A 23,571-nucleotide genomic window follows, 5' to 3' on the forward strand; every position below is an offset into this window, starting at 1 on the left:
GGGCTCCGTGTCCAGAAGCTACAGGCAGGGCCGCAGTGGTGGACCCAGGGCTGCCCGCCACGCAGCTGGAGGCTCAGAGCCGGCAAGGAGCCCTGCCTGTCTTCTCGCTCACATCCTCACGTCCGGCCCGAAACCGGAGTTCTGTCTGCCGGGAGGAGTTTGCAGTTTTCCTGCAAACCCCATGAACCCACCAACCCACTGAGCAGCCTGGTGTCTGCTGGGCGAGGTTCCGGGCGATGGCGACTGGAAGGTGTCACTTAACTGCCTGAAAAACAAAGAAGCAGGTTTTTCTAGCCCAGCATGACCAGGGCCTGTCACACAAGCACGCCTGGAGACGGGGGAACCCAGGAGATAGGGTGACTGAGGCTGGCTGGGGTTCGGTATGGCCGGTGCGCCACCGGAGGGGCAGGAGCCCCCCGGACAGACGGGAGGTGGGTGCGGTCGTGGTACACAGACATGGCCCGGAAGGCTCGCGGTGGGTGAGGCCGCCGCCCTGCCAATGATCAGGAAAATGGGAATAAAGGCCACAGTGAGGTTCCCTCTCCCAGCCCTTCAGCTGGGAGGCCACGTGGGCAGAGGAGGGCTGAGCGCCGTCGGTGAGAAGGTGAACCGGTCCTGCCTGCTGGAGCTGATGGTCCTCACCCGTCGGGCGGTGACTGTCGCCAGACAGGGACACCCTGGCCCGTGAGCGCCAGGAGCCTCACACGCCAACCGCTACGGCAGGACTCAACGCATCCCCTGGTGGAGCCTGTCCAGACGTCTGTCTGCAGGGGACTCTGTGCTGTGTCGGTGAACCCTGCCACACTCGTCCACATGGTTGAAGCCCCACAGCTCCAAAGCCAAAGAAACAAGATGCAGAAAAACCATGAGGATGGGTCTGTTTGAATGAGTTCAGATGTTCGGAACAGACTGGTGTTTACGCAGCACGCATGTGGTTAAATGACGAAGAGAAGGTGCCCAGGTGGTCGCTAGAGTGAGGGCAGGCAGTGCCCCCGGGGGTCGGAGGCACACGCTCTGGCCTGCGGCGCTCCGTCCGTGTGCCCACCGTACCGTGACTGCTCACCCATCCAGGGCAGTTCACGGCGAGGGGCCACGCTGACCTTGGCATGACCCACGTTGAGGCTGGGGTTGGCTGAGGACAAGGCTGGGAGCTCTCGGGAGGCTCTCCTGGGCACATGTTGCTGTTCAGTCATGTCCGACTCTTTTTGACCCCATGGGCTGTGTCACGCCAGGCCTCCCTGTCCATCACCAGCTCCCGGAGTTTACTCAAACCCATGTCCGTTGAGTCGGTGATGCCATCCAGCCATCTAATCCTCTGTCGTCCCCTTCTCCTGCCCGCAATCCCTCCCAGCATCAGGGTCTTTTCCAATGAGTCAACTCTTTGCATGAGGTGGTCACAGTACTGGAGTTTCGGCCTCAGCATCAGTCCTTCCAGTGAACACCCAGGACTGATCTCCTTTAGGATGGACTGGTTGGATCTCCTTGCAGTCCAAGCGACTCTCAAGTGTCTTCTCCATCTAACAGTTCAAAAGCATCAATTCTTCTATGCTCAGCTTTCTTTAGAGTCCAAGTCTCACATCGATACATGACCACTGGAAAAACCATAGCCTTGACCAGATGGACCTTTGTTGGCAAAGTCACGTCTCTGCTTTTTAATCTGCTGTCTAGGTTGGTCATAGCTGTTCTTCCAAGGAGCAAGCGTCTTTTAATTTCATGGCTGCAGTCACCATCTGCAGTGATTTTGGAGCCCAAGGAAGTAAAGCCTGGCCTGTTTCCTTTCCCCTGTTTGCAGGAGGCGCTTAAGGACCTCCTTTCTGTATCTCTGTCAGTGCTGCTTTGCTTTGTGAGCTGGCGCATTTCAGGCTATGCGCGGCCTTCAGCATACATGTCATCTTAGGCATATGAGTAAGGAGTGAAGACAGTCGCAGTGAAAAGGATGGTGCGGGTCTCGTTCTTTCTGCCCTGGCTCTGCCCTCAGAGGGCTTCCGGCTCAGAGAATGGCTGTGTGCTGAGCCAGACCAGATTGAGGCTCGGAAGGCCAGGGGCCAGTCCCACTGTGGGCCGAGGCAGTCCCGTGCGCTGGGGATGCTTTTCTTTGCCTGCAGACGTCACGGTCGTGGGCTGGGGAAGAGCCTCGGCCCTGCTCCGTGGGCCCAGTCTTCCTGGGGATGGCCACGTGGGGTGAGGGGCAGCGGGGAGCCAGCCAGGAGAAGCTGGCAGAGACCCAGGAGTGCGGTGTACCGGCCGGTCCGGCCCCCTCTGCTTGCAGCTGGTTGCTGCCGAACCACTTTTGCACGTTTGTATGGAAACACACGTTCGCTGTGGCCTGTGGTTTCCTTGTGGACGGCTTGCATCATCCCTGCACAGGGAGGCCTGTGCTGCGTGGTAGACCAGGCATCCCGTGACACCTCCCTGCCGGGGCCCCATGGGCCTCTGTGTGTGGCCATCTTGAGGCCTGTGTGACAGCTTCCCTTTGATGGCCCAGGAGTCGAGGAGGCTTGGGCTCCAACTGGAGCTGCCCTGTCCCTGCCGCGTCCATGTCCCCCACCTGCTGGATGCCCAGCGGGCGTGAGGCCACGCACGTGACTCCTCGATGCTCGCTGGTGGAGGGCCAGCTGTGGTCCCGAGTGCCCGAGCCACGATGCTCCACGTGCGGGTGACCTTCTCCTGGGGGGCGGGCTGGGGATGGAAGCGGATCAGAACCAGCCTTTTCTAACCCGTCACCCAGCATGGACGCAGTGTGAACCCAGAGTGTGGGGCTGGGAGGGCTCAGGCCTCCTGGGCTGGTGGCGTCTGTTCTGCGTGCAGCAGGCGTGCCCCCCGCGCTGTTTCTGGGGCGCCTCCCAGCGCGGGGGGTCTGCTCGGGTGTTTGTCCGCTCACCCACAGCAGCTCTGAAGTAGGTGGTGCTGGCCCGCTCCTCCCCTGGGAAACTCTTCCTGGAAAGAGGTCAGTGAACCCGAAGAAGGATCTCAGATGAAACCTTAGGCGTGGTTACAGTTATAAAGTGGAATTACAGTTGTAAGCTGTAGTTATAAGTTCATAATTAAAGTATAAGTAATAACAAACTGAATTTAACGTATATGGAGAGGGAAAACACAGAAGGAAGTACCTGGTCCCTGACGGGAGCCCTGGGTGGGGGGATTACACATGGGTTTTATTTTTCTTGGTGCCTGCCTGGGTTTTTCCGTTTTCCAGAATGAGCCGTATTCCTCTTTCAGACTCTCGTGCATGAGCTGTGGGCCTGAGTGTGTTTTGTGTCATACTGTGCCAGTTTGGTGGCCTGCTTTGTCACTTCATAAATTCAAGAGCCTTAATTACTGTCCCCCCAGGAGTCCTGGTGGCCCCGGGGGCAGTTCCGTGCCTCCTGCTGTCGGGACTGTAGGACCTGGGCAGATCCTCACAGTCATCTCTCAGTCCCTCAAACCAGACACATCTGACCTTCAAAAAGGGCAAGCGCAAGATGAAAATTGCCAGAAATTCAAAAGAGTTCTAGCAGCCCCACTGAAGGACATGATTCTGAGGACTCAAGAAAACATCTTATTAGGAGATAGTTTTGCTGCAGGAACTTTAGAAACTTTCCAATAACTTCACTAGGATTTGAGAAGACTTACCTATAGAATGTTCTGTAAAGTAAGAACAGGCCCTTACAAGGAGGGAAGGGTCCCTGATATCCAGAGCTTTTCCAGCCTAGGGGCACAGTGCAGAGCCCAGCACACAGGCTCTCAAAGCATGCCAATCTTAGAATTTTTTAGATAGAATTATATCTGTGTTTGGCTTCCCTGGTGGCTCAAAGGGTAAAGAATGTGCCTGCAATGTGGGAGACCTGGGTTTGATCCCTGTGTTGGGAAGATCCCCTGGAGGAGGGCACGGCAACCCAGTCCAGTGTTCTTGCCTGGAGACTCCCACAGACAGAGGAGCCGGGAGGGCTACAGTCCACGGGGTTGCAGAGTCGGGCGGGACTGAGTGACTGACACTTCACTCACTCCATGTTTGTGTCATAACCTGCACACACAGCCCTGGTTTTTCTGATATCTCGGTGCCATTGGCTTGTGAAGAGTTAGCTCAGCGGGCTTTTGAAACTGTCCACGTTGTGCAAGTCTGCCAGGCCAGGCCTTCCCCTTCCGGTGGACACACGGGTTGCAGGTGGAGACGCGGAGGGGCCGGGGCAGACCCCAGCCGCGTGCAGGGTGGCCTTCGTCCTGCTCGGTACCAGCTTCCGCTCCAACTCCCTTACTTCTGCGGTGGGAGCACCTATGGTCAGCGCAGGGAATTCCTGTGGACTTGGGTGGGCTGCCGGCCAGCCGCAGTGCTCCCGGGTCAAAGTCCGTTTCTGGTACGGGGTGGGGGGGCCTGCTTGTGTGTGTAAAAACCCAGATACACAGACCCGAAGGCAAGGCGGTGCCTGGGCTCGTAACCATTTGGCTGAGTGCAGCAGTCCTTCCCAGCACACACACCTTGGCGTGTTCTCAGCTGACTTGATCTGCCCAGTCCTGACGCAGGCTTCCTGGGGACAGGAAGCCACACGCCATGGGCCGGGCACTTGGAGAACACGGCCGCTTACTTCTCACGATGCCCCCGTGAGGCCGGATGGGTCTTCCTCTTTTACGCCTGCCCACCTGAGTCTGGGAGTGACTTCCTCAGATGCCAGAGGTGGGGTCTGAACTTGGGGAGAACCGACTTTTAAAGCATGCCCTTTTTTGGCGACTCTTAAGATTTTTTTTTGTGCCCCTTCCCATCAAGTCTTAAGATGTTTGTGGGCCGTCGCGTGTTGTCAAGGTGAATGGATGGGTTGATTTCATTCAAGTGTCTTAAAGCCAGATCCACGGTTCTCAGTCTCCATAGAGAGAGAGACGTGGGCTTGAACCCATGCGTGGCCCTGGGCACATGCCTGAGAAAGGTCGGGGACCTTCCTCCCTCCCGTGGGGGCGAAGCATCAGTGACAGGAGCCACTTGCAGAATTTCCATTTTAGGGAGGCAGATGGTCCTGGCCTTGGAGTTCACAGGTAGCACGAGCGGCCACAGGGTGTCCTGGGGGGCAGTGGCCAAGGAGCTTAGTGAGCAGGGCGAGGTGCAGATCAGAGTCTGTCCACATCTGCTGGCTGGGGCAGCTCGGGGACGTGGACGCGGACGTGGCCACCTGCCGCTGTGCGGGGTGATCAGCGTGGACGTGAGCCGTGACGTCACCGGGGGGCTGCAGGGTGTGAACCAGGCAGGCAGGCCGGGCGGCTGTGTGCGGGGATGAACTTGGAATGGATTTGCCCTTGCAGACGCCACGCGAGCAGGCTCCTGACGAGGGCTGCAGCGTGGAGCACGGGGCGTGGGGGGCCCAGGGGTCTCCGCTCGGCCGTCCTCTGTTTCGGGGTGCCTCTCGGCTTCGGGTGGGGACGTGTGCCTCACTGAGAGGAGGCGGGAGAGGGCCTCCGGGGGCCTGGCAGCCACGCCCTCAGCGGGCAGTCTGGGGGAGCTGCCCACGCTGTGCAACGGTGAAGGGAAGGGCGGGCGGCCACGAGCACCAGGGCCTCACCTGGCTGGGTTCCAGAGGAGCAGGAGGCCGTGTCCTCGTCCCCACAGGGGGCCCCAGGGCAGGTAGGCAGTGGGACCTGGAGCGGAAGGAGGTGGTCAGACTGCGAGAGCCGGGTCGTGCAGGAAGGGGGCGGGCCGGCCAGGCGTCCCCTGGGGGTGGCCCTCCCTGGGAGGGACGTGGAGCAGCACCCCGGGTCATTCATGGGACCGCCCCTGCCCCACGGCTGACTGCATTGGAGAGCCCAGTGACCACTGCAGGGTGGAGGCGCTCGGGCGGAGATTTCAGGATCGTGGACTCAGAACCGACCTCCGTGGGGGACCTCAGGCTCCAGCTACTGCCTGGGGTGAGGGCCTCCGGGACGCTGCCTGACCGCCCCCTAGGGCACAGCCACATGGGGTATCTCCCCCTTACCACGTGGCCCCACGTGGCCCAGGGCGCAGGCACGACCTTGAGCCGGGCGACCCCCAGGAGCGCGGGTTGCCCCCTCTGGGTCCACGTTGGCCAGGCCCACCTCCGGGCCGCTGTGAGCACCCGGCACGCTTGGGCCAGGATCTGGGCCGCAGCGGGTTCCAGCTGCCAGCGTTGACTGTTATGTAATGGCTCGCTGCCCCCAGCGTCCCTCTGGGTTATTTTCCATAAATTCTCTCAATCAGGCCTCACGAGGCCCAGGAGATGGGCAGTTATCGGTCTGTTTTACAAATGAGAGGTCTATTTCGAGCTCCCTCTGAGATTTTTAGACCCCTCAGCAGCTCTGTTCTATTCCCGTCCCCGTCACACACTGTTGGTGCCTCGGGAGCCCCGCCAGGGAGGGACGCGCCGGTCCCCGGCTCTGGGAGGTGGCCAGGCGCTGGGTTTGTGTCCTGCCGGGCCCGGTGCGCTCCGCTTTCCTTACCGGAGGGGGCCCCAGCCACCCTTGCGTCCCACTTCCAGGTCTGATCACGGACGCGCCGGGGAAGGGGGGCATGGATTTTTTTTTCAAGTCATGCAATTCTGCAAGTTAGGAGCAGGGTGGATGCAGACAGTGCTGTGACTAGCTGGTTTCCTGAGGGGGAGGCCTTGGAAATAAGCAAGCGCAGCTCCCCAGGAGGCAGGCGGACCCTGTCCCCGCACCGGAGAACCCTACAGGGGTCGGAGGGGCTGGCGTCCACAACAGCTGCGGCCTTCTGGGTCAGCAGACACCCCCCGCCCCCCGAGCTGCTCCTGGTGGTCCCTCCCACCAAACATGTCATCCTTGGTCTTTCTGACTTTTTCCTGATGACACTCATGCTCAGATTTCCTGTGATGAGGCGGGGGTGGCCAGGAAAGGGTGAGCGGGAGGCGCTGGCGTTGGCTCCCGTGGCCGGGCCTCGCTGAGTGTCTCACATCCGCCCCCTCGTTCTCCCGACAGCCGCGTGCCTCCCCCGCGGGTGTGCAGACGGAGGTGGGAGCAGGTCCCAGCCGAGGATAGAAGCCTGCCGGTGACGTGGGGGTAAACGCCCTGCCCCCAGCCCTGGTCTGTGTCTCGGAAGCAGGCGGGCCACCCTTCCAAGGGTCCCTGGGCAGTTTGGGCCCAGGAGGGGCTCACCGTCCAGTGCGTGACGGTCAGCAGAGCAGGTGGCGGGAGCCGCAGGCTGCCTGCGATGGTTTGCATGTCAGTTCTCTCGTTTCATCCCCAAACCCTGTCGAGGGGGCACAGTGGCCCATTTCACAGGTGGAGAAACCGAGGCCCACAGAGCTGCAGGAACCTGTTTAAGAGGGTGGCGGAGGCTGCACGTGGACCCCCCGTGCCGCCGAAAAAGCAGGGTCTCTTGGGACAGGGCCAGGCAAGACCTTGAGCCCCGCTCCACACCTCTCTCCCTGTTTACCTCGTGACGCCTCTGCGCTCGGTGGTTTTAGGACTGTCCCCATTTTACAGGTGAGCAAACTGAGACCCAGCAAGGTCTGTCCCTTAGACCACGAATAAACAAGACTGAAGAGAATTGGTTTGTCGGGTGGAGGGGAGTCCTGCTCCGTCAGACCTGGGCGCAGAGGTGGCTTGTGACTCTGAGTGTGCGTGTCGAGGGCGGCATATGCTTCCCCGGGAGCTGCTCCACCTCCCCGGGGCTGTGTGCCAGGCCGGCCATCTGCTCTGGAGCCAGGCCTCCCCCTCCGACAGTCACCTTCTCTCGGAACGACCGGCTCCCAGCGGGCTGCAGCCGGTAAAGAAGCGCCAGGAAACGGACCTGACAGCCCCTCCCGCAGCCTGCTTGGCGCCTTGTCCGCGTGAACAGCCCTGCTGGGCTTTCTGCAGCCGCTCCTCTTGGGAGCGTGCGGGCCAGGCAAGGAGGGAGCACAGGGCTCTCCTGGGCTCCTGCTGAGGGTCTGGCCACCGGGGCTCCTGGGCAGACCCTGTCCCCTGCCTCCCTGCTCTGTTACAGCAGCCCCTGGGGCTTCAGGAGGTCAGACCAGGTCACTGCCCGGCTGGCCCCTCCTCTGCGTGGGCCACCCCCACCTCTCAGGACTGGCCCCCCCTTCTTCCTGGCCTGGGGTGGGCAGGGCCCCGCACAGGACGGCTGTCCTCCCACCTGCCTTCCCGTCTGCTCCCTGCAGCCCCGCCCCGTGGTCCGCACCCTGTTCCCGGCGCTTCTCCTAAGCCGTGCCGAGAGCCGCGTTCTCTGCCGGGCCTGTCTCCCCCGTGGACGGTTGGCTCTGCAAGGGCAGGGCAGGGCTGGGTGTCCCTCTCCCGCCCCTTGCGTTGGCATTTCTGGATGCTCCCGGTGGAAGGACGGCCGTGCCCACGCCCTGGGAGTGTCCGGGGGCCTTGCCCAGGTGTCGTGCCTGGCGATGCCAACCCTGCCACGTTGTCCCGGCCTCATCTTTGCTCTCTGTCCTCAGCTTCCCAGCTTCGCTGGTGTTTGCTTACCGGCCCTCTTGGGTGCTGTTCCCAGAGCCGAAATGGTGTCTCGTGAAACCCTAGGCCAGCAGGGCTCAGGCGGGCAGCAGGCAAGGGGGAATGTTCCAGGGGGCGGGCGGTGTGCCCTTTTCCCAGAGGACACAGGGTACACACTCGGGCCGGGAACGGCTGGCTGTGTGTGTGGGAACAGGGTGGGGGCCTGGGAGCGTGGGGGGATGGCTGGGCCTCAGATGCACTCCTCAGATGGACCAGTGAGCAGAGGCTCCACCCGACGCAGGTGCGGGGAGACGGCAGGGGCTGCCTGGGGAGGGGGTGCCCCAACGGGCGGGTGGGCAAAGAGGAGCCCCAGCCTGCGCCGAAGGTCTGAGCCTGGGGGCTGCTGTGGGTGGAGGGATCCAGGCACGGGGGTTGGGGGAGTCATGTGGTGTGTCCTTCCCAGGCTGATGATGTGTGCCGGCGTCTAACTCAGCTGAGCGTATCCTTGGACACGAGACCCACAGAACCACAGACCCATGAAGCTTCTACCCTGGAGGGACCTTCCAGTCGGGGGAGGAGGAACAGAGCTGACCGTGGGCGAGTTGTTCAGATGGCAACACGCACTGAAGACCCTATCCCCGGGGCAGTTAGAAGAAGCCTGAAACCCAGGGCATAGCCCAGCAGGGTCAGGAACGGGTGTCCACGTGGCCTGCTCTCGGGAGCCGACTGTGTGCACCCTCCCTTGCGCCCTGTCCCTTGGTGTCATGTTAATAACTTGAGATCTGCTGTGTTGAGAGCATTTATACCATGGAAGTTGGCAGACAGTACAAATCAGGTCCATCCACCACGGTTATTAAATGCTTAGCATCACGCCACCATCCGTGTATCTCAGCACTGAGAAGGGGTGCTCTCAGCAGAGGAGGGAGGGGACGAGGATGTGATCGCTGGGCAGCAGCAGCTTTGTTGTGATGCAGCGGAAAGAGCAGAGGGCGCTGTGGCTTGGGTCCAGGGAACAGTAAATGTGGGAGCCCTCGGGGGAGTGGATGCATCAGGATTGGGGTTCAGGCAAGAGCTGGATCCAGGAGCCAAGGACACCCCCCCACACACACAGCAGCGGCAGCTCGGATCCAGGCAAGGCCACTGCAGGGCACGTGTCTGCGGAGAAGCCCGACCTGGGCCGGGGGGAGGTGAGCCTGAGGGTGCGTCCACCTGTGGGGAAAGGGCTGCAGAGCCTGTGCTTCCTGCAGTGGACAGCCGCGTGGGTCTGCCTGTTTCCAAAAAGGTGGCAACAACACGGCCTGGAAGCTTCCACGTCAATCCGCAGGAGCCTGTGGCTTCCCTAGCACGTCCCCCTGGGAGTCGAGTGGCTCCACGGTGGCTGCAAGTCTCCACGTCCAAAGGGCAGCCTTCCCGGCCCTGGAATCCCACACGGCTTCTGAGCAGCATCGCTCCCGATGGAGGCGCCTCTCCACCTTGGCCGCCCGGTGGGACCTCTGGGCTCTCCGCGACCGTTAACCACCGTTAGCCAGAGGTGCGTCTGGGGTGGGACGCAGCCAGGCACAGTGGAAAGCTCCCCGAGTGACTCCCAGGGTGGAGAGCCACCGGATGAGACGGCCCTCCGGCCTAAGAGCGGTGTCTTCCACACTGACGGCTCCAGGTGGGCTCTCTCAGCAGGCCGTTCCAGGCAGCGATGCTGAGCGCCACTCCCGGGACGTGAACTGAGCCCCTGAGGTCCTCGTGCACCCCGTGGGCCCCGACCGCAGGGAGAGGCTGGCTGTCGTGTGACCCGGCTTGTCCACCGGCATTAACTGTGGGCTGAATTAATCCAGCCTCTGCCGCGCTCCCCAAGGACTGGAAAGTGCTTCATCTGCTCCTTCTGGGAGCGCAGCCCCTGGTGCAGCTGGAGGTGACGGCTGTTTTGAGTTTCCAGCACACGCAGGGGGAGCTGAGACAATCCCGTCTGCAGACCCTGAGGGTTGGGGGGCAGGTGAATCGGCCCAGACTGATGTCCGATCAAGCGGAGGGGGCTGGACATTGTGTGCTGCAGCAAAGAGGGTGGAAAATGCCTCCTGTGTTTTAGGAGAAGGGCGGGGGGGACAGATGACAAAGTCAAACGAGGTCAGCACCGCTGCTTCCTGCGCTGCTCAGAGCATACCATCCACATCCTGGCAGATGGGAGCTGCAGAGAGAACACAGGCGCTGCCTCACCCACCACACACATATGCGCTGGTTGCTGCAGAACCGCTAGGCTGGCACAGCTCTGGGCTCTGCTGGCAACACGATGGGCAAGGCTCCTGGCCTCTCGAGCTGACCTCAGAGGGGAGGAGAGAGACGGGAACCAAGCCCGCAAGTGATAGCAAAGCAGTGGCGAACTGTGCTGTGCCCGGAGGGCCTGGTGCAAACTGTGAAGTGTGGTGAGGGCCCGGAGCAGGTCAGAAAGGCCCAAGGGAGGGAGGCCATTGCGGGGAGGTCTGCCATGAGACCCAAGCATAAGGAGCAGCCAGGGGGGATCTGGGAGAAGTGCTCTGGGAGATGGGACCAAAGGCCCTGAGCCGGGATGAGCTGGTGCTGCTGAGGAGACTGGAAGCCCCTCGTGAGGATGGGTGGGGAGCAGGGAGGTGCTGGAGGTCTGGAGAGACAGAGAGGGACACAATGACTTGTCCTCTAAACCCCTGAGGCCCCCTGGAGACCTGAGAGCCGGGGCAGGGGCGCATGTTCTGATCTGTGTTTTACCAGCTCGCCGTGTGGCTTCCCTGGTTTTCAGTCTTGGCTGTAAAGAAGGTCAAGTGTAGGGTGACAGCGAGGATCCGAAATCCTGTGTGTGGGCTTAACGGAGGGACCGGCACAAAGTAAACGCTCAGCAAGAGGGCAGCTGCTGTCCTGGCCTCCTTCCCTCATCCCCCTGCCCCTCCCGCTTCATCTCCCCATGCCCCTCCCCCTCCCCCCTCCCCTCCCTCTCCACCCCTCCCCCTCCTCCCCTCCCCTCTCCCTTCCCACCCTCCCCATCCCCTCCTCCTCGCTTCCTACCTCCCCTCTCCTTTCCCTCCTCCCCCCTCCCCCTCCTCCCCCCTCCGCCTCCTCCCCCCTCCCCCTCCTCCCCCCTCCCCCTCCCCCCCTCCCCCCCCCCCCCCTCCCCCTCCTCCCCTCCCCCTCCTCCCCTCCCCATTCTCCCCCTTTTCCCCTTCTCTTTCTGGCTCCTGGCAGTCCGTGCCTTGCCTGCAGGGGAGTCTAGTTGCACAGTCCAGCATCTGAACACCCTCCTGTAACCCCCTCCCCACACTGGGTGACTCTGGGGCCCCGTCTGTGTCCCCGGATGGGCCCAGCATGTCGCAGGCTTTCGGAGGGATGGGTGTCCAGCCAGGCTCTGCCGCCAGTCCCATGGCTTCCTCTGCACAGGTCTTGGGTGCAGGCTACCCCGTTTATCTCAGAGCCTCACACCTTGCTCCTTCCTTCATCCATTCGAGCCCCGTGCAGCGTGGCCCGCACAGCTCGGAACTGTGCCAGGCGCAGAGACGCAGAGTCCATGTGTCCTCAGCGAGACTACGGGGGTGGGGAGCACGTGCGGAATGAAGCGAAGCACACGACCCTGAGGGGGTGGTCTGCGTACAAGTGACTGTCCCCATGTCCCCACAGCTCAGCCAGCGTGGGCCAGGAGCTGTGGCTTCAGGGCCCAGATGGCAGCCCGAGGCCTGGGGCCCCCCGTCCACATGGTTCTCCTCTCTGGGGTCACCTGCGCTCTAGGGCCGGCTCCCCTGGGCCTGGAGGCTCGGCTGGGGTCGCCAGGCCACTCACTGCCGCCCTGACCAGAGTGCCCCGCTTGCTCCGACCCGGGCGGCGCCCTCAGAGGCCGTGCCAGCCAGCAGCCCGGGACCCCTCCGCGGCCTCCGTGCTCCGGCCTCCCTAACGGCCGTCTCTCGTCCCGCAGGGCCCTGGTGTTCGTGTCCCACGGAGCCGGCGAGCACTGCGGCCGCTACGACGAGCTGGCACAGATGCTGGTGGGGCTGGGCCTGCTGGTCTTCGCCCACGACCACGGTGAGTACCGGCCCACTCCGGGCCCCATGTCCGCCTCACCCCACCCTGCTCCCTCCCCGGGCACGCCGCTCTGAGACCGGAGAAAGGCTGTCTCCACGGGCTGTTTCTAAGTGAAAAACAGGTAGTTCTGTAAGCAAAAAAAAAAAAAAAAAAATTGTCTTGCCCGCAGTTTCTGTTACGGCGGGGACCGAATGCAGGCTGATTGGAAGTCTCCGCTGAAAAGCCCCGGAGTTGAAATACATTTGTACGCGAGCCCAGGCCATGTCATCCTCTCTCACATCCATTAAGCGCCCTCCATGAAAAACGGGCCCTGGTTTCCCCCCGAGGGACTGCAAACGATGCTGACTCAGTGCGAGCCGGTTCACAGCCCACGGGGGCCTCCGGGCGTGTCCAGGGCACTTCAGACCAGGGGGACAGTCAGGGTCTCGAGGGCCGAGTGGGCCTGAGAAACCCCCCAACACGCGGCTTGTTCACACACACACACAGCTGCACGCACACCTGTGCACGCACTCGTCCGCAGGCCAAGTCTTTAATTCTTTCTCAGCAATGAAATCCACAGTAACCATCAAAGCGCAGCGTCTGGTGCCTGAGTCTGTCTGTAGCTCCTTCACTGGCCGGGTGGCGTTCTCCGTGTCTGGGATGGCCCCCAGCCGAGATCTTTCTTGGCCTGAAAGTGTTAAGATGGAAGAGTTCTCGTGAGAGAACGTGGTGATTTCTGCGCTGCTGCAAGGTGGAAACCTACCACTGTCCCCCAGATGCAAAAACCTTGCCTCTGTCCCATCCGGTATGGAAATAATGAGCTGCAGGAAGGTGGGGGGCAGTGCCGGGCCGGGGGTCCTGGTGACGGGGGAGCTTCGGGCGTTCTGTGTATAAGGAACTGCAGCTTGGTCTGTTGTGGTTCAGTCATGTCTGACTCTTTGTGACCCCATGGACCACAGCACGCCAGGCTTCCCTGTCTTTCACCATCTCCTGGAGCTTGCTCAAACTCATGTCCATCGAGTCGGTGATGCCGTCCAACCATCACATCCTCTGCCGTCCCCTTCGCCTCCTGCCTTCAATCTTTATAGCATCACTGTCTTTTGCAGTGAGTCAGCTCTTCACATCAGGTGGCCAAAGTATTGGAGTTTCAGCTTCAGCATCAGTCCTTCCAGTGAATATTCAGGGCCAGTTTCCTTTAGGATGGACTGGTTGGCTCCCCTTTTGAGTTGCGGTGCTGGAGAAGACTCTTGAGAGTCCCTTGGACGGCGACCTGATTGCCAAGAGCCCTTTTCCAGCCAGATACACGCAAGGGCCCTGGTCCTTTGAACTGAGAATATTGACCAAGGCCTTGCTCACTGCGGGCTCCGTGTTCTCTCGTGCTTTGCAGACATTCCCAGTGATCTTTGTGAGACCATCTGAGAGGTAACATTCAAGGATTAGCCTGAATTTCCCGGCGGGACTGTCATTTACTCTGGTGCTTTCCACATTGTTAGGCCTGTGCTGGGAATGACTTACTTTCTATCACGTTTGTCTCCGGTAACGTTTGTTACAAGGAGCTGAACAACACGGGGGCGTTCTGAAAGCAAAGGGCGTTTGTACCAGGTAAACACGAAACAGCTCCAATGGAATTTCAAGATAGTCTGGTTTTGTCCTGGCATCAACCACCCTCTTGTCAGCTGCCCTTGGCCATGTCCGTGGGAGCGGGTACCTGTGTCATGCCTTGTTTGTGTGTGTGACCGTGGGACGTTGAAAAACAATTGGAAGAGTTTTTTTTTTTGAGTGAAGAGAGAAAAGAAACAACCCCTCCTTTGAAGCTGAGGCCTGACTCTCGCTGACTTCCGAATATAGCTTGACGACTGAGGCTGGAGCTCACCTCGCTTGAATTGACGACCAAGGCTGGCGCTCACCTCGCTTGAATTGACGACCGAGGCTGGCGCTCACCTCGCTTGATTGAGCAGTCTCTTGCAGTGGCTCGTGGGCGATCTCTCTGGCAAGTACCCGATGGAGGTACTTTTACTCAAGACGTGAGCTGCGTGACCGTCCTCATCTGGCGCTGAGAGTGGCCGAGGCTCCCTTCGCAGGAGAAGCGGGTGCAGGGGGTCCTGTGCAGGCTGGGGAAGCAGCTGCTGGTGGTTAGTGCCCGGAGCCCCCGTGTCTCTCGTGGAGAGGCGGGGCTGGGGGTCCTGGGGGGGCTGGAGCCCAGGCCTCTGGTGCCTCCTTCCTCTCTCCACGCCGCTGCCCCGCTCACACCAGGCTGACCCCTATGGAGAGGGGCTTCGTTCTTTCCTGCTTAGCTGTTAAATATAAGGAGGCCTCTGTGGGGAGAGCGTCAGAGCACTGATGTGGCCAGTTGGAGGGGGAGGGCCCAGGGCCTGGCAGACGTCACCTCCCTGTCTCCAGGGTCTGCAGTCGCTTGTCACCCCTCTGCCCCGGGGACCTGCCCCCCCACCTGAGGCAGACACACCTGCGCCCAGCCACCTGACTGCGATCCCAGCCGTGGACCTCAGACCTCAGTTTTCTCATCTGCCAAATGGGCAGGCAGCATGGTGATAGAATGGGAATAAGCATGTCCGGGGGCAGCAGAGGGTGGCGCTTCCTCTTCACTCTGCCATCTGCGAGGCCCCTTCCGGCCCCCTGGCAGAGCAGCAGGCGCACCTGGACAAGGGACGTCGAGGCCAGAAGCAGGGGTGCTGGGTCCTTGGGTCCCCTTTCCGGCTGCAGAGGCTCCAGGGGAGATTGGCCGAAGGATAGACAATGCTTCTCGAAGCGAACAGACCTACCAAGGGTGGTTTCAAGGCTGGTTCCTGGGATGTGATCCGTAGAAACATGGCTTTCTGCAGATCCTGTGCTGACTCGATTTTAGGTTAAATCTCGTTGCTTGGCTGAACTCCGGGGTTTCATTGTTCAGACGGAAGCCTGGGGACATCGGGCCGGGTGGCCGGCCGCGTCTCCCCACGCCCGGTGGCCTGCGAACACAAGGTGCTCAGCTAGCGTCTCCCGTAACTGTTTTGTTTGACCTTAGACTTTTATAGGCGGCCTCATGGACACAGAGGACTTTGCCAGAAGTGAGAACTTTATTCCTGCCGTTCATTAAGTGCCAGCTGCGTGCCAGGCTCTGGCTGGGGCCCTTCTCATGCTTTATCTCCAAGCCTCGTAACACTTAAGTCCATCCCCCCGTTTCAGAGGTGAGGGTCTGAGGCCCTCCTCGTCCACAGGGCACACATACCAGCGTCAGACCCCTGATCTTGGTAGATTATTTCAAACGAGGGGTTGTTTTTCTCCCAGGACAAGCAGAGCCCGAGGTGGGTTCAGGACACCGCCGTTCTGTCAGGCCTGAGGCTGCATCTGCAGCTTTGCTCAGCTGCTCTTAGCACGTGGCTTTCATGCCCACGGGTACCAGCTCCAGCCTGCTGTCTCGCAGGAAGGCGATGCAGAAAGCAGTGGAGAGGCCAGGCTGGGGTCCTGCCGGGAAAGCAGACCTGTCCCGGTGCTCCCGCCGAGTTCCAGCCACACTGTGTGCAGCGATGGGGGGGCGTCCAGCTTGTTCGCTTCGTGTTTGCTGATCCCGACCAAACTGGGCTCTGTTAGCAGGAAGGACACAGCATGGACCCTCCAAGCGCCCTCTCCTCGCCTGCCGGCCACACCGCGGGCTCATTTAAGAGAGCTTTTCTCAACCGTTTCCGGCCTGTGTGTTTTCTGAGCCGTGTTTAGCTCGCAGCGTCAGCTCTCACCCGTCCCCCTCGGCTTTCCGAAGCTCTGGCCTGGACGCTGTTGTCAGGGTCATCGGCGCACTGTGTTCTGATGCGGTGACCGTTTCAATCAGGTGGATGTTCCTGATCGTGCGTTAGCCTTGGGTCAGGTGCTGTCGAGGGGGAGTGCGTGGACACGGGCCCTGCCCCCTGTGCGCAGCCCCCGTGAAGAGCCCAGCCTTGTCAGGGTTCTCACTATCCGCGGAGAAAGCCTCCCTTCTGCTGGCAGCAGCGGGCTCCCGGCAGGTGGAGACAGTCATCCCGCCCTTGGTCCCACAGCCTCCTCCTTGCTGAGCAGAGTGCGGAGGCATCACCAGGGTTTATGGAATGAAAGGAGGAGTGTGTGGCCCAGAGCAGACGAGACCAGAGACGCTGTGAACGGCAGCAAACGCCCGCGTGCGAGTGTTCGTCTCCGCAGGGCGGGGAGGACCCCGCAGCGGGGCCAGGACTCTGGGCTCTGGCGGCCAAGGCTGGGGCAGAGGAGCCCCGAGGCCCATAACTCAGGTGCTCAGGTGGGCTCGGCCTCTTGCAAGTACGCAGCCTCCCAGCGCCAGGGGCCAGCGGGATGCTGGATTTGTGGGATGAGTAGGAGCTTGAGAGGAGAGGAAGGGTGTACAGCCAGCACCAGTCACTGAGAGCTGTGGTTCTCATCGGGGTGCCCCCAAAGCACTGGGGAGTCATTCCCAGGGCCCCTCGTTCCGCAGAGACTGATCTCTCGAGTGTGGCCGGGCGTGTCGGGACCCTTGAGACGCCCCCTGGGTGAGTCTGATGAGCAGCTGTGATTTGAGAACTGCTGTTCCAGGCAGGGGAGCTCATGTGAGTGAAACCCAGATACACGGGGTCACGGACACACGTCCTTGCGGGGGGAGTCCCAGCCTGGACCCTGGGGTTTAGCATCAGGAGCGGAGGGGGAGCGAGACCCCGGCCTGCAACGCTCCGGGTTCCGAGATGAGACACCGTGGACCTTGGAGCTCAGGAAGGGACCCTCAGCAGAGGGCGACCACCCTGGGAAGCGAGGTCCAGGGCTCGGCCGGTGCGGGGGTACTGGCGGGGGCGGGGGCTCCAGGGGGCAGAGGAGGTGGAAGGACGGGCTGGCAGTTTCTGTTGTTCCAAACACGGTGCCGAGAAACCCGGGCTCGCGTTCATGCCGGCCCCGGCCACCAGCTGCTGTCGGTGACTCACTGGAAACCCCTCGGAGCAGGAGCGGGGGCTGGGGGGCGGGCAGCCCCCGATCCACCCGCTGCGGGCGGCTGGTGCCCTTCATCTCTGGGCCCTTCCCGTGGGCAGCACCCTGACTGTACCCTGTGCGTCCCGGATTCCACCGGCGGGGCGGGACCCGGGTTGCCCCGTCTTTAGTGACAAAGGGGAAAAGAGCCATTCTTCACTGATCAGCAGTGAGTTCATTATCTGCAGATATTTAGGGAAAGTGTTCAAGGCTGTGGGTCTGTGTTTCTTTTTAAAGAGCTCAGCCGGGGGCGGGGGCATCTCAGAAGAGGAAGTCCTGGGGGTGGCTCTGCCTGGCCCCCTGGGTGGGGCCCTGCCCGGGCAGAGGTGAGCATTTGGGAAATTCAGGGGGAAAACGGTGGGGGCGTGGCCTCCAGGCGGGGAGTTCTGAGTCCAGGTCACTCACGGGTCAGCTTGGCACCTCTCAGCTGCAGTCATGTGTTTGTTTGCAGCATTTGACTCATCTGTTCATTTTTCTTGCCTTACTTAGTAAATATGAAAGTGAGGTTGATGCCTAAACAGTCGTGGGGCCCAGCCCTGGCAGATGGGTGAGCCCGCTGCCGGCCCGTGGGGTGCGGGAGGGGCCCAGCTGCCTCCACGTGGCGTCCGGGTCTTCGAGGTCCCTCCTGCTCCGTCCTCAGTCCCGTCACACGTCCCTGACCTGCCAGCTCGGATGTCAAGTCTCTGCCAGAAGTCTCTTTGGTCACTTGCCTCTTTCTTGCATAAAACCAAACTCTGTGAGCCTCTGTTTGAAGTGAAAGTCGCTCAGTCGTGTCCGGCTCTTTGCAACCCCATGAACTATACAGTCCTTGGAATTCTCCAGGCCCAGATACTGGAGTGGGTAGCCTTTCCCTTCTCCAGGGGGTCTTCCCGACGCAGGGATCAAACCCAGGTCTCCCACATTGCAGGCGGACTCTTTACCTTCTGAGCCCCAAGGGAACCTCTGTCTCTGCTCATCAGTGAACTGGAGCTGATGGTGGTAATCACCGCAGGGAGGGTGCCCATGGCCGTGGGACGGATGGACAGAGGGCGGGTTCACGTCGCTGGCAGACGGTCCTGGGAGGCCGGTGGAAACACAGACGCTGGCCAGCCCCCAGGTTTTCAGATACAACTGGGCAGCTTCCAAGAAGGCACCGAGGTCACCTCTGGTGTTTCTTCTATAGAGTTTAATTGTTTTAATGTTTATTTACTTTTTTTGAAGTCTTCATTTTGCTGCGCCAGGTCTGCAGCGCGTGAGATCGTTCGTTGTGACGCGTGAACTTGTGGTTGTGGCCTGTGGGATCTGGTTCCTGGAGCAGAGATCGACCCTGCACTGGGAGTGTGGGGTCTTAGCCACTGGACCCCCATGGAAGGTCCTAGGATTTACTCTAAATAAGGCACAGCGTCGACATTGTTAACACTGGACGTGTAATATCTGTGCAGGAGGCAGATTGGGCATCTCCTACAGCAGATGCGTCCGAAAACCTCCCGCGTGAGGTCTGTCCTGGGCCGTGGGCTGTGGAAAGGACAGGGACCTCCCGCGGAGCCTCCGGGGTCCCCGGGGCCTGGTGCAGCTGTCCCTGGGGTAAAGGGGGGCGGTCTTCACCCTGGGGGTTCATCATGGGGAGAAGCGTCAGAGGACATGACTGGAAACCTTGGACGGGGCGCACACCCTCCGCGAGCCTCCTGTGACTCACAGCATCTACCTGGTGAGGGAACGTGCGGCGGTAGCTGCCGGTCACACGATGGGTACTCAGTAAACATCCACGCTGCCCCCTGCCCCGGAGACCCCAGCCCTCTTCACCCCAGACATGACCTTCAGGAACAGAGCCTCCTGGTCCAGCCCCCAGACCAGGGGCCAGTTTCCATCCTCTCTGCCACAGGCGGCTCACCCTCCCCACTTTATTTAATCCAAACTCCGTGTCACCCTCGATGGGGTGTCCCTGTCACAGAGCAGCCTCTTTATCCTGATCTGGAGGCTTCCTTTTGTTGTTCGGTCACTCAGTCGTGTCCGACTCTTTGCGACCCCATGGACTGTAGCATACCAGGCCTCCCTGTCCATCACCAACTCCCGGAGTTTGCTCAGACTCATGTCCATCAAGTCGGAGATGCCATCCGATCATCTCATCCTCTGTCGTCCCCTTCTCCTCCTGCCTTCAATCTTTCGCAGCATCAGGGTCTTTTCCAGTGAGTCAGCTCTTCGCATCAGGTGGCCAAAATATTGAAGTTTCAGCTTCAGCCTCAGTCCTTCCAGTGAATGTTCAGGACTGATTTCCTTTAGAGTGGACTGGTTGGATCTCCTTGCTGTCCAAGGGACTCTCAAGAGTCTTCCTCCAGCACCACAGTTTGAAAGCATCCATCCTGTCTTTACCCACCGCTGGTTCCATCTCTAAAGATGTTTAGACAGTGCTCACTGGGGAAGGTGCTCTCATCTACTCATGCATAGAAGCAGGAGATGAACACAGGTGGAGACGCAAGCTGGCAGCCTTTTTGAGGGCTAGAAGCAAGTTCCGGTCTGAGTGCTGAGCAGGGCTCCGTGGGAGGGCCTGTGACAGCCGCGTGGAATGCTCTGGAAGCCTAGTCTTGGCTCACTCAGGGCGGGAGCCGCCTGATAACCTGCCACCTCATTACCTTTCAAAAGGAATTTCCCCCGAGGGACTGAGAACCACTCACGTGGCCCCAGATGGAAATACCGAAGGCTTTCTGATAAGAGGAAGCAGACCTCAGTCCTTGTCTCTGGAGGAAGCGGTTTCCGGGGTGTTCCTGTGAGTCACCTGTTGGAAGAGGAAAAAGTCGAGTTGCCTGCCGGGGATGCTGTGTTACGAAGGAAGAGGGGGTAATCCAGACAGGAAGTTCTTCTCAGCCCCCTGGATGCTCTCTGCACAGTCCAGGAACTGAGAAAACAGTTCTAGGACCTGATGATAATGTGTACGTAACAGAAGTCATATTTGACCTGGCGTCTGGAAGACCGGCATTCAAGTCAGTTCACGCTACAATACCCTTGGTCACCAGGTCACCTTCTGAGTGGTTTGATTTTTTAATGGCTGGGCTGGGCTGGGCTCTTTGCTGTTGCTACGTGTGGGTTTTCTGTAGTTGAGTGGGGGCTACTCTCTAGCTGTGGTCCACCAGCTTCTCATTTGGGGGCTTCTCTGGCACCCCACTCCAGTACTCTTGCCTGGAAAATCCCATGGATGGAGAAGCCTGGTAGGCTACAGTCCATGGGGTCGCACAGAATCGGACATGGCCGAGCGACTTCTTCACTCCACTTTCTGCTGTGGAGCACGGGCTTCAGCGGTTGTGGCAGGCAGGCTCCAGCGCCTGGCCTCGGTAGCTGCGGTTCACAGCCTTGGTTGCCCCGTGGCACATGGGATCTTCCCGGACCAGGGATCAAACCCGTGTCCCCTGCCTTGGGAGGTGGGTTCTTAACCCCTGGACCAGCAGGGAGGCCCCCAGACGCCTTCTGCCTTGGAACAGGCTGCGGCCGGCTTGTCGTTCAGCGCCCGGTCGCGTCTGCCGTGCTCCTGGCTTCGGTCACACTTACTCTGGTTATTTTTTCCCATCTGCAAATACTGAGTCTCTTCCTGAAGATGTTCGAGCCGGGTGGATCGGCACGTGTCCCCAGTCAGTGTTTGTGACCCGGAAGACGCTTCCTGCGCACTGAGACCAGGGCCCAGCGCGGCCGGGGTGAGAGACAGGGCCTGGAGGGAGCGCCCGGGCCCAGGCCTCAGCCCCTCGACTCAGCAGCAGATGGTGTGGTCAGGGTCCCAGGCCCCCTTCCTAGTGAGCTGGGGCTGCAGAGGGTGGTGCCTGGCGCGGGGTGCCCATGACTGCCACCCGCACTGAGAGCCCGCGGGGCCCAGGGCCGCCGGGCAGGAGTTCCTCCCCTGAAGGCTCACGGCTGAAGCTGATGGAGGGGTCGTAGCCACTGGGCTTTGGGTCCCCGACAAAGCTGGAGCTGCAGCTTTGGATCCGTCTCCCCCTTCCAGGCGTGCAGGTGTGGGTTCAGGGTCTCACCCTAATCCTCAGGTTGGCACCGAGACCCCAGGTTCCCAGGACTGGGTATCTCACACGTCCCCGCCCGCTAACCTTTTAGTAAATTAAAAGTAGAAATAGTTCTGGCTGCAGACGGCCCGGGGAAAGGAGCTGCTGAAAGAAATTTGAAGCTGAGGGGGCCAGGTTGGCGGCACTGCGGCTTGTCCCCTGGGGGTGGGCGAGGGGAGGCCGCGCCACGTGCCCACAGCGGGGGAAGGGGCCCGGGGGAGGGACATCGCCTCCACTCCTGAGATGCAGCCTTTCTGAAGTGCGAGCTCAAGCGGCATGTGACCGGCCGCCTGCCGCCAGGAGCTAAAAATAACCAGCTGTGATGCTTCCAGGGCCGGGGCGGGAGGAGGAGAGGGGGGCAGCTGGCACCCCCCTCTCCCTGGGAAAGGACCCCTGCAGCAGGCAGGAGGCCTCACGGGCCTCTGGGGCGATTCTTAAGGTGCATGTCACCAGCTTGCAATGATAAACGCCCAGCTGCACGCACGTGCCCCTGCCCGGGGGCTCTGTGGCCTTTGCTGTGTTTTGCTCCGCATGTTGCTTCCACGGTTGGAAGAAGGGTCCTTGCTTCATCCCACAGCCAGCCGGGCAGGGCCTCTCTTGAGTGCTGTCTCGTGAGTGGTGAGAGGGAGCAATCAGAGACCGCTGGGGACCTTGGGGGAGACTCAGGCCAAGAACATCTCGTGATCAAGCCCCTGGCGCCTCGTGCGATTGGGGTCTGCCTGGACATTCAAGGAGGAGGCCTGGCCTAGGAGGGCAGGCAAGTCCACACAGGAGAGCTGGGCTCCCAGAGGCCATGCCAGAGAAGTGAGTTTGCATGATGCACAGGGGTTGGGGGTGAAGGTGGCCGGGCGGCCGCACCCGAGCTCGGCCCTGGATGGGCTGTGTGCTGAGCCACTCGGGGCCTCTGTTTCCTCATCTGCAAAAAATGAGACCAGCAAGGCCCTCAGCGTGGGCTGGACTGACGCAAACCAAGTATGCCACCGGGCGTGAAAGTCGCGGTGCAGTCTGCACCCCGGCCACACCACATAGCAGCTTTCCTGGGAGCTGCATGGACTCCTGCCCTGGTTCTGGAAGCAGAGGGTGGGCAGCAGGGGCCCTGCTGCTGGAGACAGACACCCCCAGCCTCTCACCCCTCCCGATCCAAGCGAGCCGACTGACCCAGCACCCCAAACGAGACACAGCATCAGAGAGGAAGGGCGTTGCCTGGAGAGTCCCAGGAAGCAGGCAGGCTGGTCATCGCCTGGCTGGGGATGCCCCCCCACTGCAGGCCCCCTCTCAGTGTGGTCAGCCTCAGACGTGCCCCCCAACTCTAAGCACTCAGGCCAACAGTGGCCCACGACCCAGGCTTCCTGACTCCTGCCCAGAACATTGCTCCTAGCAAGGTCTCCGAACGTCTACTGAATTCCGAGGCGTCTGATGGAAAAACCACGGTTTCTGTGGGTTTGCCCAAGTTCAGACTGGTGAATCATGTACGTGTGTACAAATTTGGACTGGAAAGTCGACTCAGGCTTTCCTGCCAGGGGAGAATCCGTCATCTCCGTGCTAGTAATGATTCCCACGGATCGCGCCTCCTTGACTCCTTGCAGCAGGGTGGTGGCAACAGCTAGCGTGTCTGCGAGCCGGCTCAGAGATGGAGAGTAACCTGCCGAAGGCTGCACAGCCCCGTGGCAGGGACAGAGCTGGGTCAAGCCCCCGGGTTCTTGCCCTTGCCAAGGTCTTGACTCCCGGAGAACTGCTTTGGGGCGGGGGCCGGGGTGTCCGCCTCCCACCGCCCCTCCCAGGGACCCACTGGGAGAGGCTTGACCCCTACGGTGGCACCAGGCTCTGCCTAGGGACCCACAGTGTCGGAGTCAGTCCTGGGAGTAGAAACACGATCCTCCCACCCCTGAGTCCTCAGACAGCATCGCTGCATTTCTATCCCCTGAGCGCCACGGGGCAGGGGGCCGCGGTGGGGTGTCAGTGGCGGCGTGAGCCCAGCCGGGGCGACCTCTGTGCAACGCCCTTGGATGGAGGCAGAGGGGCCTGGCTCAGGGCCTGGCCCGTGTTTCTGGCAGTGTGGCCGGGACGAGTCAGTTCACCTGGCGGAACCTCAGTCTTCCCATCTGACAATGGCCCAAGACATCCCCTAGAAGCTGTCCATCATCGCGCCAGCGCAGACTCTGTGCAGTGAGTGGGCGGCTCCTCCCCTCCCCTC

The 23,571-nt window shown here is 60.9% G+C and overlaps 1 protein-coding gene across 3 annotated transcripts in view; it reads left to right on the plus strand.

Annotated features, from left to right (window-relative positions):
* Nucleotides 1–23,571, plus strand: part of MGLL (monoglyceride lipase) — an 86,882-nt gene that overhangs the window by 21,366 nt on the left and 41,945 nt on the right. For all 3 annotated transcript variants that reach the window (XM_044933686.1, XM_025272462.3, XR_006547300.2), the window contains exon 3: nt 12,299–12,405. In XM_044933686.1, the coding sequence (XP_044789621.1) occupies nt 12,299–12,405 (107 nt within the window). The remainder of the gene's footprint in view (nt 1–12,298; nt 12,406–23,571) is intronic.

This window comes from Bubalus bubalis, chromosome 21 (genome assembly GCF_019923935.1).
Source record: "Bubalus bubalis isolate 160015118507 breed Murrah chromosome 21, NDDB_SH_1, whole genome shotgun sequence".
Taxonomy (NCBI): Eukaryota; Metazoa; Chordata; class Mammalia; order Artiodactyla; family Bovidae; genus Bubalus; species Bubalus bubalis.